Raw genomic sequence first — 17110 nt, forward strand, 5'->3', positions numbered from 1 at the left:
AAGTCTTCGAACACACACAACTTTCTGTCTTTACAGTTACTCCATTTTCCTTTAAACCTCTTCTATAGTTTTTGTCAGGGCCTACTGTCACCCCCAAGTCGTAATCCCACCGAGATTACATGCAACGCTTTTTTTATTTCCTTCCTCATGTTAATGTTACTTGAATAGCGGAAAAATAGCGAAAAATATATTCTATGCATTTTTTGTTTGAAATTAAGTTTTTTTTAGTCAGAGTGACTAAAAAAATTTAATTCCACAAACTTCTTCGTGGCTCCCCTTTTGCCAGATTTTCATCCGTGGCCCCCCTGGCATATCCTAGGGCCCCCTGAGGCCATATGGCCTACGGTTAAGAACCACTGCTCTAGGCCACTCTTTTATCATTCAATAACCTGGTCTCCTGTTATCAAGGTGACTTCTTTGGTCACTCCCTAAATTTCCCGCATATATGAGACCTCCACCTCCCACATTTCCTGGAAAAAATATAGTCAGCTTGGTCATCCCTTATTTAGGTAAAATAACCAAAACTTCATTCCAATCAGAAAAAACAAGGTGTTTACAAACGAACAGGTCCCGTGAATTATATATAGACAGTATTAAATAAGCTAGAAGTAGGTGTCACAATGCAAATAAATATATATAATAACGCTCTCCCATATAACAAAATTAATTCCTAAGGAAATTCATTCACTTTTGCGATATTTTTAAACATTGTATCCACTTTATTCGATATTTTAAACACAAAATGAAGCTGCGGTTAAAATTACGCAACTGCAGGTTTCGGTGCCCTCAGTGTATCTTGGGTTTTGACTACAATAAACATACTCTGATTTCTAGGTTAAAAATACTCTCTCATTTCTGGGTTAAAAATAAATACTCTGATGGTTTCTGAGTTAAAATTAATACTCTTTCATTTCTGAGTTAAAATTAATACTCTGAGTGAGTACTCTCTGATTTCTAGGTTAAAAATAAATACTCTTTGTGATTTCTGGGTTAAAATAAATACTCTCCGATTTCTGGGTGGAAAATAAATACTCTCATTTCTGAGTTAAAACTAATACTCTTTCATTTCTGAGTTAAAATGAATACTCTCTCATTTCAGGGTGAAAAATAAATACTCTGATTTCTGAGTTGAAATTAATACTCCCTCATTTCTGAGTTAAAACTAATACTCTCTCATTTCTGAGTTAGAACTAATACTCTTTCATTTCTGAGTTAAAATGAATACTCTCTCATTTCAGGGTGAAAAATAAATACTCTGATTTCTGAGTTGAAATTAATACTCTCTCATTTCTGAGTTAAAACTAATACTCTTTCATTTCTGAGTTAAAATTAATACTCTTTCATTTCTGAGTTAAAATGAATACTCTCTCATTTCAGGGTGAAAAATAAATACTCTGATTTCTGAGTTAAAATTAATACTCTCTCATTTCTGAGTTAAAACTAATACTCTTTCATTTCTGAGTTAAAATTAATACTCTCTCATTTCAGGGTGAAAAATAAATACTCTGATTTCTGAGTTGAAATTAATATTCTCTCATTTCTGAGTTAAAACTAATACTCTTTCATTTCTGAGTTAAAATTAATACTCTCTCATTTCAGGGTGAAAAATAAATACTCTGATTTCTGAGTTGAAATTAATATTCTCTCATTTCTGAGTTAAAACTAATACTCTTTCATTTCTGAGTTAAAATGAATACTCTCTCATTTCAGGGTGAAAAATAAATACTCTCTCATTTCAGGGTGAAAAATAAATACTCTGATTTCTGAGTTAAAAATAAATACTCTTTGTGATTTCTGGGTTAAAATAAATACTCTCCGATTTCTGGGTGAAAAATAAATACTTTGATTTCTGAGTTAAAATTAATACTCTCTCATTTCTGGGTGAAAAATAAATACTCTGATTTCTATGTTAAAAATGAAAACTTTCTGAATTCTGAGTTGATAGCTTTCCCTGAAGCAGAAGACATGACAACAAAAAAAAAAGAATAAATATAACAGAACGATACAACCTGATACGACGACAGAATAATCCACGCTACTCCCGAACTGGAAAAAGATCAATGAAATACAACGGCTGTTTGAAATTTCAAAAGACACAGTAAAACAAAGAGTACCCCCACCTTTTGAAAATCCAGTGGAACTAGCGCCACCTGCATAGAAAGAACAGGAGAGATATGACAACCCAGTGCCATTGCGTTGGGCTTGGCGACATATTGTCTGGCCATCAGAAAGGGTCACCTAGGGAATCCTGGAATAGCGTTAGTATAATCCAGAGATTCCCTTGGACAATCCATACCTATCTTTTTATTAGTTTTATGGACAATTACTTATAGGTGAAATGTGACTTTCCTTCCCCCCCCCCCATTTCGACAAAGTTTTTGCCCATTGTGTAGCGACTTAGATTTTTTTTTTGCTAGCAAAACATCTTTAACATCGTGAAAATCAAGATGGTTGACAAAAAAGGAATTTGGCAATTTCTTTAATTCTAGTGGCAGGCTAGAATATTGCGAGGAAGAATTCTGGAGCCAATGAAGGAAGGCAGGCATTGGCCATGGGATCCACCAACCCATTAGATTTTGCGTCCCTATTCTGGCAACCCAACACCAACCAAATTTCTTGGTGCAATCGCTTTTCGGAACCATGCTATAGCCATATTTCTGGCAAGAAACCATTATTTCTTTTGCATGTATCACGCTGATTTCTGTAAAAACTTAACCCAGTGTCAGATGAAAAAATGAAGTAATTTTTTATCTGACTAAAGAATGTTCATTCATGAAAAAACAAAAATTCATGAGTGAAAGGATGCACAATGACGAACAGGGCTTTTACCTATTGCTCAATAAATTTCAATGATCATGAACTCTATAACGAGACCTGAAGGCCACTACACATTACTCTGATGTGACATAGCTAACCATCAAGATGCTAGCCGCTGTGGAGTTCGAGCGGTCATAGTGACAGATTCGCATCGCGAGGACCCGGGTTCGAACCCCACAGATACCACAGTGGTGGTTGGTTTTCTGTGATTCATAAATTTGAGGCGCAAATGAGAGCTGATCTCCCCGTTAAACTGTCTCTCCACAGAAAGCAACAGGCCTACGATGGTAAAAATATTCAATCATTACACTTCACTTGTAGTTAGAGAAATTAATAGCAGATCACTACACATATATATAACAAGCACTACACAGGAACAAACTTCAAGTCAGGTTTACTACACGTACATTCCAACATGTACCGATTTGTTGGAAGTTCTGCAGAGGAATATGGATGAGGTGCATGTGTGATTTAGTAGTAGCCTTAAGACGATGGTGACAGTTAGAAATGAAAATGATGCTAAAATTTATAAGGATAACATGCTGGCTTAAAAAACATTATTGCCATTTGCCAATAAAATTCAAACAGGATGAGTTAAAGTTTGTCGATTCGGTTAAATACCGTGGAGTTTTAATTGGCGAGCATCTTTCGTGGTCTAACCATATACTCTAGAAGTCAGCAAATCATTAAACTCATTTATATACATATTTTTGAAAGCAAGGCATTTCATATTCTTTTATGTAATACGAGCATGTTATATTTTTCACTATATTTTTCTCTAAATTAACTTATTGCTTGGAAGTATGGTCATCTGCCACTCAAACATCTCTACAACCCCTGATAATTGCTCAAAAGAAAATATTGAGGGTGATGCGCTTCGCCTCATTTAATGTTCACACGGCTCCTCTTCTTAAACTCTGGCGAATTCTTCCATTAAATAGCTTGATAAAATATTGATCAGCTATAATAATGTATGAATCACTACATAAACCAACACATATTCCCTCTCTTTTCCTATCTCTCTGCACACGGATATCCAACAAGATTCTTCCTCCAGAAACTGTATCCTGACCCCTGCAGCGAGAACAAATTTCAAGAAAAATATGGTTTTCTTCTGGGGTATTCACATTTGTAATTCTCTGCCATTGTGTTTGAAATAAATCCTTAGCATTGTTCAAAATGACTGTATTTAACCATCTTCTGGATGAAAATCTCTTGGAATGAACAGTGTGAGCGTGTTCGTCTGTACATATGTACAAAAGCACTTGTTATCACTGATAAGAGGTTTTCTTTTCCTTCACCCCACCCCCCTCCTATCGCCAAAAAACAATTTTCTTTAAATCCTATCTTTGTAAATGTTTCCTCACTTTATAACATTGTTTTTTTCAACACCTGTTCTCTTCCATAACCAAACTGTCGGCATGGGGGGGGGGGGGGTGTCTTCCATTCGTGTAGGGGATAAAGTACCCCTACTTTATCCGTACCTTTTATCTTCCCCCCACATCAACAAGCCTTGTGAAGTGACTCACTTGGTCCTTCATAAAAAATTCTTCTTGCTGACTCGTTCTTCTGAACTAATTATACAACCAATTATGAACTTTTCACAGAAACTCAGTTGAAACTCCTTTGATTGTGAAAGCAACTTTCCTTCCGTTTCATTAACTGTGGTTAAAAAAGTTCTGCAATAGCAATGTCGCATTAACAAATTGATGAATGGGAAGACAATAAATGAAATTTAAACAAATATTATGAAATGAAAAATTAATTTAACCCGATATAAAATTTTCTATATCAAATAATAAATTAATTCGACAGGTAAATTTAAATGAAAACAATAACTCGATTTGGTTATGTAGATAGTTATCAACTGTAGATTCTATTTATTTTTGTCTAGCTTTTTCTCTCCCTTCTATATTAAAAATTTGTCATTGATTTAAAGTGAAAAAAAAAAACCGTTGCATGAAATTCTCTTATATCAGCTTTTGGTTGCCATAATTCATTTTTTAATTTAATAAATAAATATATTTACGCCTATTTGGCCGATATACTTCATTCTTTTTATCTTTCAGGTCAAAAGGAATTAGATATATGTGCGTCACCTATAGAGATGTCGTCATAGGGTCCAGAGCATTTTACTAGCTTTTAGCTACTGCTCTCTTCGTCCCAGCTTTCTTCATCATATTATGAATTAACTGTTCTACCGTGTCCATTCAAACATTTGTCTTTCTCTTTGCATTTTCTTTCAAATATTGTAAAATATGTAGTTTAATTGTTAAACTCTAATACGTATAGTATTGTCATAATTGACTGGGAACAAATAAATTATGTTACGTTATTGTTACCAATGGAAAATTTTGAAACAACCAAAGCGCCATGGGGTAATCAGTTGGCAACAAAAACTAATTACAAAATTTGGTGCAACCCCACTTACAGAATCTTAGCCTAGTTTCACAAGAATGAAGCATTAGGACGGCTGTGACATCTCGGTGCCATCTAATGAATGCGAGTAATTTGAGTTTTAAGTGGTCTTTGATCCCAAGGCAGGGGTCTTCTACCAGAAATTTTCACAGGCCCATCTATAGTAAATTTATATGGTATTGGTATAACTGAAAAAATATTTGTATAGTAAATTTACAGCGTAAAATTTTTTTCATAACATTCATTTCTGTTGGCCTCCCTTGTAAAGAGGACTACAGTTGTATAACACACACAGCTTAGTTGAAATTTAGAAGAAAAGGTTAATAGAGATTGTTTTTTTTCCATAAAACATTGCTTACACTCACTGGTCTCTCCTCCCCCCCCCCCCCAGCTTTCTACTTTTCCCATACAAAGCAGATACTTTGTTTTCTTTCAAACCGAGCACAACTCAGGTCTATCACCATATTTACTACCTAGTGAGTTGCGCTGGAAGTGTAACTGTGTGTGTGTACCTAACAGTCTGAGTGAGTATGTAGTGTTGTGTTTGATTTTTCAGTGCTGCCATCTATATTTCAGAAGTGAAGTGAGTGATGTGTTATGATTGAATTATATCTGTACTGTTTGTAGGTCTGTTGTTCTCTGTGGCGAAACTTTTGAAAGGGGAGATCGGCTCGCATTCGCGCCTTGAAGTTGGGAACCACAGAAAACCAACTTTAGCCGACCACCACTGTGCCAACAGTGGGGTTCGAACCCGGGACCTCGTGACAGGAGTCTGTCACTATGACCACTCAACCATCACAGTGGCCAAAGCAGATACTGTACAAACGAGAGCCCTAAAAAAAAGCCTATGGTTTGGGTTATTCGTAGATTTTCCATATTTGTAGTCACCCCCAGGAAAATGACCCCTGTGAATACCAAGGGACAACTGTATATGATATACAGTAGCACTCTGACAAAGGTGAACAAGAAAGGCACTAGTCATTGCAGTCAGTTAAAGTTAGTGATAATAGTTTCGATTCTGTTTTATTTAATCTCCTGATGGTGAGGAACGCAGGCGTCGAGTTAATACTCGAACTCTGTGGCTTGTTATCACAATGATTCACGAGTGTATTTTGCCTTTCTAGACTGCTTTGCTCTGCCACACCATGAAATACATTTCTCTGTTCCATCTTAATAAAGCCAGCAACACTCATGGATGAGCGATGAAAATTATTGTATAATCTAATCCCAATATTGATAGTTTTTCTTGAGATATGAGAAAATTACGATTTTTCTGTTTAACACATTAATATTTGATTTGCGTATCGCACTCCTAAATATTTATCTAATTTAAATGAATTTTGTTTACCAAAGGACCAAAAATGGAAGCATTCCTGTGGTATCTGACTTTTCTTGTTATCGGAGTTTATGGAAAACCGAATATCGTTATCCTTCTTGCTGATGACCTTGGTATTGGTGACGTTGGCTGCTTTGGTAATCATAGTATCAATACACCAAACATAGATTCCATCTCGCGCCATGGAGCTAAGCTCAGCCACCACCTAACTGCGGCTGCTGTATGTACTCCGAGTAGAGCTGCTCTTCTAACCGGGAGATATCCGGTGCGATCAGGCAAGTTACAAAGCACTGTATATAGTTAATTTCATATTCAAATATCTCAGTTTTTAACACATTTTTACTAATAAAATTTCGTACTTGGTGCATAGGTGGCAGTTCCTTTGGACGAAAAATCTTTTTCACATGACGAAACATTTCACTGCTGAAGAAAATGTGATACAAATAAAAGGGAAAATTCTGGATTTTTTGAGGTGACCACATGATGTGTTTTTACTGGAACGTTCCGGTAATTTTTACCCTCCCGGTTTTTTTGTAAATAAAAAAAAATTGTCCTGTTCCTTCCCATATTTTCAGCGAAGTATACTTGAATTTTTATTCTTCGCTGAAATCAAGCTGGTTATTATGACTATGAATATTCATCCTCTCATATTTGTCATGTTAAATATTGCATAAGGACTTCATTTCCTGCCAATGGCAATCGTTTTGGAGATTTTAGCAATAATGGAAAACTTTGCTGAGTTTTGGTATCATATTGACAATTTTTTTTTTTTTTTGGCAATCTCCCGTATTTTTCTAAAGAAAATTTTTTTTCTTAGGATTTTCTTTAGAGATGAAACGTGGACATCTATTGTTGTTGCATTTAATTGAGTATACAAAGTCTGTGCATTTGTTACATACTCAAAACCAGTTACCCCTCATGTACAAGAAAACAACTTGTCTCTTCATGCTTTTTCATTATGAACAATGATTCTGTTTAGCTCTGATGGCCTATACAACGATAATCAGTACTCGTCATGAGCTCTAGATCAAATTACAGATAGCCCCTGTAGCACCACTGTATATAGCTTTACCAATTTCTTTTTTGTAGAAAGTGTGTACAGCCTTCTATCAAAGGTGATTCAATAAAAGATTCTAATTCACGACAGATTAAGAATCGGTTTACATGTTGAGCGAACAAATATAAAGTTCAGTCAAAATGTAAAATAATGGTCTATTTTTCAAACATGAGAAAATGTTGGTAACTAGCACTTCACCAAAACTCATACTTTGTAACATCACATATACTAAGGAAACAAGATATTTTCAGGATTTTATGCTGAGGTGAACTCGGAAAGAAAAAGTCATCTGGTCTTCGCTGGGACTCAAACCCAGGCTCTCTTGCATTCTGGCAAGCATGCTACAATCTACACCACTGGAGACACGACCCTACAATGCCGTGTCTATGACATTGCAGGGTACTACTAACACCACGGAAAGCAAGAGGGACCTGGAGTCCTGACAGAGACCACATGACATTTCTTTCAGAGTTCACCTCGGCATGTAATCCTGAAAATATGTTTCCATGATATATTTGGTTTAGGAAAAGCCGTCTATCACTATTTCTACCATTCTACCTGGGGTCCATTTGCTGAAGTTGAGAAAGGCTACTAAGGTGCCTCACTTTAGCACCTCACATAAGGAAGGCAGTATCGTGTCTCCAGTGGTGTCGATGGTAGCATGCTTGCCTGGAATGAAAGAGGGAAGAGGGCCTGGGCTCGAGTTCTGGTACAGAGCAAATTCTGAAAATATTGTAAGATAATCATCGGCTCCCCCGTGGAATAGTCCTTAATTTAGCTATTTTTATTTATTGCCTTACCTTTTTTTCCCTCCAGAGATCAATCAGTGGGATCACGTGCTGCTGATCTATGTCGATCAGCCAACAATGTTTACATTTTTAGTGTTGCCAGATTCCATGCCATAATTTATGCAATAATATTTCATTCCGTATAAATATGCAAATGAGTCATATTACGGTTCCACCAAATGTGATTTGCTGCTGGGATGATGTATGATTGGATGAGTACTCCTTAAATACCATTGTTGTGCTGTGAACAAGAGCTTTGGCATTCATCTTGATCCAACATAGTTCCGTTTTTGTCCTCCAATGCATTTCGTCCTGCATGCTGAGTCACACTTCTTCCGTCACCATGTACCTACCGCTGATCTAGTGCCGTGCTTCGGCATCCTTCTAGTTGTCCGGCCTTTCCTCCTTTTCGACACCTCACTGCCGAAGTTTTCTTCATGTGAGAGTTTGAAGCGATGCGTTCTTCCTATCAAAGCAAGCTTGCTGGTAACATCAGATTCGACAGCGCCACCACTGAACTCGCCAGCACTGCATATATGCTGGACTAAACCCCCTTGTACTGATCGTGCAAAAAGCTAGATGTTGTGATGAAGACGTAAAAGGCGCCTTGACGGACTGCACTGGTGAGATCGAACTTTTTTGTTAAACATTTTAGCACTGATATTAACTTTCTGTGACAGATCAAGTTGAAAAATGTTGTGTTGTGTAAAAATCTACATCTAATTATTATTTTTTGGATAAATGTCGTAAATGGAAAACAGTGTTGTCATTCAATATTGTCGTCCACTGATGAATTAATGTTGGGTAAACAAAAAACAAACTGGGAATGTACTGAAACATGAACAATATGTGTTTCATTTACATACTAGGCTGAGAAAAAACGCCACCTATCTCTATCACGACATATATTCTTTCAAATACATTTATTGTGTGTGCGTTTTAACTAATCACTAATCACACTGACAGAGTCTCTCCCACTTGAATACCAAATCTCTCGTAACTCTTTATTTCTCAGTGAAAAAAGTGTGTCTGCTCACTTCAAACGTTGTGGTCAGAATGAAGCCGAGAGCCTGTGTGTGATACCAATGAAGTGTCCTGATTGGACGCTTGCGGAATGGTGTTACCCCCCGATTGGTCTATTCACATTTTTTTTGAATTCCCGCTCAAAATGAATTTAAGCCATGGCGTTGCGATCGGTGGTGTAGATTTCATGTATTTTCCTTATTCGTTGGTGACTTCTTAATATTCTTGGACGAAGTCGATCAACTCTTCCATAATTAAATTTTACCCTTACCTGAGCAATATAAAACCTGAGAAATCACCTGAGGTGATGAAACTGTTTATTGGACAGCGAAGAGCCAAACTTTTCACCTACACTAATAACATTCATACGTATTTGTTACAGGCATGGAGAGTTCTGGCAGAAACAAAGTTTTCTTTTTTGCTGCAGCGAGCGGTGGCTTACCACAGAACGAAACCACGATAGCTAAAGCTTTGAAAGAACATGGATACTCTACAGCGATTTTTGGTGAGAATCTAATTCAGTTTATCAAATTAAAATTCTCATCTTACTTATAATCATTCAAATAAACGAGATGTACCTTTCCGTATGTGCGCAGGGAAAAAATTAACTTTGAATAGTGAATTTTTAAAAAAAGGAAACTCGAACCCTATTGGCTGGGTAGTGGTGATCAACTGAATTCGGTTTTCTGCAGTTTTCCAACTTCGAGGAGCGAATGTGAGCTCTGGTCTTCCATTTGAAAAAGTTTTCACGCAGAGAGACCTACAGCATGATACTTGCATAACAGTAAAATATAAGCATTTACCATCTACAACTTTAGAATATGGAAGCCAGATGGCAGAGAGCACCAGCAAGAACATGAAACAAGCATAAGTCTGACAGCATAAATACCTTAGGGGGCGTCAGCATAAACACTCAGAACATACACTCCTCCATGTACCGCATGCAATTCCACAGAGGAATGAGGTTCGTGTACCGTGAAGTAGTAATATTTCTTTGCGGCAAGCATAATGGTGTACATAAAAGGTGCTCAACCTTTTGGATAGTGTGGGTCACATTATTGATTTGAAAATGTGACACGGCCATTTAACTGATCTGTAAATGTACAGCGGATTGCTTAAGTGATCTGTGAATATACCGCGGATTGCTTAAGTGATCTGTAAATATACCGCGGATTGCTTAAGTGATCTGTAAATATACTACGGGTCACTTAAATTCTGAGAATGTGCAATGGGCCATTTAAGTGATTTGGATTTGTGCCATGGACCACTTAATTGAAGTGAGAATGTGTGGCAGGTCACTTAAGTGATCTGCACATGTGCCCCAAGTCACTTGAGTGATCTTGAAATATCCACTTATGTCATTTTTATAAATGTAGGTTTGAGGTCGCAGGTTTGTTGTTGAGAGGGACCCACTTTCACTCAAAAAGGACCCAGATTTTTCAAATAACCTGGGTCCTGGAGGTAAATTAGAGTACAGCGACATCTCTGATATGGTGTACATCATCTTCCAATTTTAATTTTGATTTCCGATTTGCTAAATCTCGTCTCTTTTCTCTTTCAGGAAAGTGGCATCTCGGTGGTGATTGTGATCATGCAGGTGATTTGTGCCATCACCCACTAAAACATGGCTTCGATCATTTCTATGGCCTTCCACTGTCTAATTTCAAGGACTTCGAAGAAGGGCAAAGCGTTATAACGACCTACGCACCTAATTTTTATAAATTCTTGAGCGCCTTTGCAGTGTGTGGTTTGACCATCGTTTTTTTCACATTGAAGACCAGGAAAACTCTTAGTGTTTTCATAATTTTCATCACGGTTATACTTCCGGTACTCCTTTCAACATTCCTCTTGAACTTGAAAACTATAAATGGCATAATAATGCGTAATGAAATTGTAGTCGAACAACCACTGAAACTGGAAGGTCTGACTCAACGCTTCGTGCGAGAGGCAAACGAGTTTATAGCGTCAAATGTTGTGACGGGCACCCCATTCTTTTTATATATGCCTTTTGTTCATGTTCATACAGCACTATTTACAAGGCCTGAGTTCCGAGGGAAAAGCCGGTTTGGACGATATGGCGATAACATAGAAGAGCTTGACTGGGCTATTGGTGAGATTATAAATACTCTGAATAAATATAAAATCTTCAATGACACGTTTTTGTATTTCTCGTCAGATAACGGTGGTCACGTGGAAGAAGTTGGTCATGATGGCGAGAGAGAAGGTGGATATAACGGAATTTTCAGAGGTAATTTGCTTTTGAATGAAGATTCTAGTCAATATTTTTGGTCGTTAGAAATTGTGGAATGGCTCTTTTCAGATATTCATCAGAGAAGATCTAATCTGCTCAGCTAAAAATTGTTAGCCACTCGATTGCCAGGCCATGTTTATAATAATATAGCCTTCTATTTATTTTTTTGGTAAAACAAGCACATATTAATTTTTATTTATTGCAGGTGGGAAGACTATTGCCGGCTTTGAAGGGGGCATACGAGTGCCAAGCCTTGTTTCATGGCCTTCGAAAATTAAAGGAAGAACACAACTAAAAGTACCAACAAGTCAAATGGACATTTTCTCTACGATCATGCACATAGCTGGCGTACCTCGACCCAGAGACAGGATCATAGATGGGAAGACCATTCTTCCACTTCTCCAAGGGAAAGTTACTAGAAGCCCACACAAAGTTTTATTCCATTATTGTGGAATTCGCATTCACGCTGCAACGTACATTCCAAATACTGGTAAGTGAAAAATTCTGGCATGCCCTCCCCATGACTTAAAGAACAGGTATGTTCATTGAACACTGTTTAACGGTTAGCAGTGTGCAGGCCACTTCGTTAATTTAAAAAGTCTCTCTCTCTCACGGGCCACTTAAGTGATATGTAAACATGCCCCAGGTCACTTAAATGATCTGTAAATGTACCAGAAGCAATTTGAGTGATCCCGAACTGGGCGGCAGGACCCTCAAGTGATCTGAAAATATGCTGCTGGTCACTCAAGTGATCTGAGAATGTGCCGCAGACCACTGAAGTGATTTGAAAATGTACTGCTTAGGTCATTTTTACAAAATTAGATTTGAAGTTGCTGGCCATCATCAGATGACTATAAGGGTCACATTTGGCCTGCGAGCCATGGGTTGAGCATGTATGATCTACAGCAGTGGTTCTCAACCTGGGCCATATGGCCCCTATGTGGTACTGGGAGAAAATCAGAAGGTGATACACGATAGGTGGTGAAGGGAGTCATAGAGAGTAAAAGTGAAACATGGTTGTAAAATATTATTACTTTCAGAATTCATCAGATCCATCCATAGAACCAGGGGCATCTTAACCCTTGGGTCTATGTGAGCACGACACGGGTCTTCATGTCTATAATGGAGGGGGGGGGGGGACTGCACTATATGGGATCTGTTACTATGATTACTATGATTTTCATATGTAAGCTGTTACTTCCAGCTAAGTATGGAGGGCCACCAGAGCAACGGTTGATGTGTTGTTGGGAGGGTTGATTTATTGTGCATGTTCGTTGGATAGCCTCGTATTTTACACAGACTGTTTTATACAGTATAATTTGACTCCTGGGAGAGATAATTCACTATTTGAATCCGTGCCTAGCAGAATTCCAGAGATCGATCTGATTTATTAAAATTTCATTCATAATAAAAAAATAGTATCTCACTCTTGGTGAGGGTAGAGGCAGGGCTGTCATTTTTCAACTTTATCATACAAAAATCATAAGAATTTTGAATTTTGTTTCTGACCACAAAATTTTGATAAGGCTAAAAAATCGGAAGCATTGGTACCTATTGCCTACTGCAGGGATGGACAAATCCCAGGTGGTCATGGCAACTAAAAAATTGGAATTGATACCTTGAATTTTCTTTGTGTAGTTACTAAATTGCAGGCCGAGAGCAGCCCAAAATGTTTGCAATTTATAGCAGCATATCTGCCAGCATGAAAGAAGGGATCACTTTGCCCTGAAAAAGTCAAAAGAAGCATTATTTTGGACTTTTTTTCTTCAAGTAAAAATTGTTCTGGTGTGTATTTTTTTTTTTTTTTTTCAATTTGTCCAGCCCTGGCCTACAGCCATGGTGAGTTTTGATCAGTTCATAAATTGAAGAAAAAAAACTAAAAAAAAAAAAAAGATTTGTTTTTCCCGTTTTCAGGAAACAAAGTATGGAAGATACACTGGACAACCCCTGCTTTTGCACCCGGCAAATCAGACTGTGGATATGTTTGCCACTGTTTCGGAAAATTTGTAATCCATCACAACCCACCGCTCCTGTTCGAACTTTCGACTGATCCATCTGAATCTCATGCTTTGAACATTAAGGATGATATCAAGTATGCTGAAGTTATCTCTCGAGTGAACAGCCTGAGGAAAGACCACGAAGCAACTTTGGAAAGAGTACCTGATCAATTCAGTTTCTGGAACACTGTCTGGAAACCATGGCTCCAACCATGTTGTGATTTTCCGAGATGCACATGCAGAGATCTGAAGTACAGCGATATCTGATGCAATTCCATCCTAAAGAATACCTTATAAAATATCAATGATTTTTATGGTAAATACATAATATAAAGTCGAGAATCGCAGTGTAAATTCCATATGAGGGTAATCTTTTATACAACTATCATTTTTTGATGCTAGGAAATTTTCAAAAGGTTAATTCACATTCCATCAGCAATGATAAATCCATTGTAACAATTTTATCTGGTCAACTCAAATGTTGTGTTATATAGTGTTTTTTGTATTATATTGCTTTGAATGCCAGTGGCAGCTCATCACAGAAAAATCTGGGGGGGGGGGCGCACGAAAATTTTGTAATTTATTATGTGTGTGATACGGGTATTCTACTATTTTTGTTAGTGAAGTTATTTTTTAGATTATGTGTATACCTGTGCTGTATGAAAATAGCAAGCTCCATTAACATGAATGATTTGTGCAATGAGCTCAACTGATATTTTTCAACGTCGGAAATCATTGTTTAGGTTCAGCAATGCCAAAGCAATTGTTTATTATGAATTTGTGAAACTTTATACACTTCTTTTAACATTAAATTTCAATTTAAAAGACAGATGGCAGCATCAATACTAGTAGTTTGAAAAATTGATGGCAGATGGCCGCACCACACATAACAAGCATTACACAGAAACAAACTGAATGTTGGATTCACAATACATACACGCACACTCAGGCATGTGCTGATTCATTAGAAATTCTGTAGAGGAATGTGTACAAGTTGGCATGTATGGCTAAGTAGTAGTATCAATACTAAGGGGGCAGAGAGAGAGAGAGAGAGCGCTTTTTTCTGAGCGCCCAGAAGTAGTGTAATAATCTGCACAGGCCCTAAAGTAGAATGTTTTGCATTGTTGAGCAACGAACCTGCAGCTGACTGAAAATGTTCTGGAGTAAAAATTCCTAATAGTTTTTTCTACCCTTTTAAAATTCCTTCAGATTGTTCTGCAACGCGCATCACAGATTTTGGCATATTCTGCTTTGGGGTGTACAGGCATCTTTACACGATCAATTGATTCTGCAAAATAGTCATGGCGAAATCGCATGAAATAAGTTGAGTTTAACATGGGTGGGTAGAGATAGAGGGGTTTCTTCAAGAAAGACAAATAATAATAATAAAAGCAAAAAAATAGCAGAAAAATAATTTTCTTTTTAATAATGTCAATAATTGATTATTCAAACTTAAACAAATCTCATGAATTTAAGCCACGAGAATGAATTTAATTAATGCTTTTTACTTCCATATTTACTACTTTTTTGATTAACTATAGTGAGTGTGGATGATTTTTTTCTGAAGAGCCTTTTATGATAGGCTAATAATTTTTTCTAATGAAACAGTAGAGATCACAAGCTGAGAAGCAGCATTCTTTGTCTCTTTATTAAAACTTTAGTACCAAGAGAATAGTCATGGAATTTTGAATTATCCTTCGCAAATACAAAAATTCTTTACTCCATATCTCACTAATTAGTGAGATATGGAGTAAAGAATTTTTGTATTAGATTTTTGTATAGAATTTGTTGTTTGTCGCACATTTGTCTCATTTAACTCATGAAAATACGATGGATTTTTCCATTTCAACTATGTCATATATTTAATTTTCTGGCAAGCCTATTTTCAAGGTTAACATCAAACTTTGGGCCAAATTTTCAAGATTGCAATTTATAAAAATCGACCTTTCAAAATCACTTGAAATGAGGGGTACCTGTATAACAAACCACTCATCTTATAGCCTACCTCCTCACATTCTAACTACACCAAGGCTATATATTTCTTTTGTTGCATATATATCAGATCACATGACACAACTTATTTTGGATGGACACCCATTGGGGGGCTAAATTTTTTGTCCTCTAACAGGTAAGTGCCCATTAGGAGACACTATGTTACACTCTAATTAATTGTATGTCAAACCAGATTTTATTACTGAACGTGTCTGTGATCAAGAAAAGATTTAGAAGCTCATCTCAGCCATCACATTGGTTTTAAATTCTACCAAAATAAGAAATAAATGATATTTAATATTGTTTCATATACACTCTATCACTGCCTTGAGAGCATCACAGATAGAGCTCCTCGACACCCCAGGCTGACATCTGTTTTTGTACAAATTGCGACTCCAGTATTATAGCTATAGCCAATCGCTGCTCCCTATTGTGCTTTTTTATTTTAGTGATTAGACTTCACTTTTAACACAACATTGGTTTTGCCACTCTAAGATGAATGGCGATGAGTTCGCCTGGTTATACAGGCATCTTAATCACAGGTATATGAATATTAGGGGTAAGGAATCCACCAATAATATAACTATCAGGGTGAGCCAGACACGGGTAATGAAAACATGTCTGGAATCAGGCACGTCTTTGTGCCTCAGAGAAGCAATCAATACAAAGGCTGTAACGAATGAAGAAATAATGACAGGATGAGAAAAAATGGAAGAAAATTCAGACATTTTGAAATTGATAGTGGAGGAATGTGTCAAAAAACTTGTGGAAAATAGGAAAAAGATTGCCCTGCAGCTGAACATACTGAGAACCTATTATAAACACTCTGAATATTTTCTCCCACCAAGTGTGTTTCTTTGAAATTTCCGAAGGAGTCTGGCATTTTTTCCCACACCTGATGTGGTTGCCTAAAGAATTTTGCGGTTTGTGTCAAACAAAGACATTTTATTACCTTTCCCAATCCCATATGATGACGCTGGAATTGTTGGACATCATCTTTAGGGGCAGGTAAGTTATTTCTAGGATTTGAAATCTTGTGCTAAAATTAAAATGATCACTAGGGCAAGGAGGCCGTTGATGACAAAAGTTTGAGAACCACTGCTGTAAGCGACAGAAAAGAAAATATTATCAGCAGAGTGAGAATTACATGCCTTTGAGTATTTTAAAGTCCAACAAATTACATGTAACACAATGTATCATGAGTTGATAATCTGTAGAATTGATACTATGATGCTGCTAGACAATATTTTGTCCTAACAATGATCAAGACGGCTTTGAGCGTTAGGTGCTTGATTCCATTTTTCTTCACACAATATCTGTGATCTGTTCGGATTGAGCAGGATTCTAATAGATAATAAAGCAAACACACCATTAGTATATGACTAAATAACCAGTGTCTCCAACATAACATTTACCGTACAATATTTTCTT

At 36.9% G+C, this 17110-nt stretch overlaps 1 protein-coding gene across 1 annotated transcript; it reads left to right on the top strand.

The window, feature by feature from the left end:
• The first annotated feature begins 539 nt into the window (after positions 1–539).
• On the top strand, positions 540–16936 carry LOC149080841 (steryl-sulfatase-like). The gene is made up of 6 exons (XM_089237508.1): positions 540–608; positions 6589–6846; positions 9822–9944; positions 11001–11687; positions 11896–12180; positions 13605–16936. Exons 2-6 carry the CDS (start codon positions 6597–6599, stop codon positions 13952–13954), a joined length of 1695 nt encoding a protein of 564 aa, XP_089093634.1. The 5' UTR covers positions 540–608; positions 6589–6596; the 3' UTR covers positions 13955–16936.
• Positions 16937–17110: the final 174 nt, after the last annotated feature.

This window comes from Pholcus phalangioides, unplaced genomic scaffold (assembly GCF_987345545.1).
Source record: "Pholcus phalangioides strain wild (caught in Gottingen) unplaced genomic scaffold, Ppha-v1.0 ptg000010l_1, whole genome shotgun sequence".
Taxonomy (NCBI): Eukaryota; Metazoa; Arthropoda; class Arachnida; order Araneae; family Pholcidae; genus Pholcus; species Pholcus phalangioides.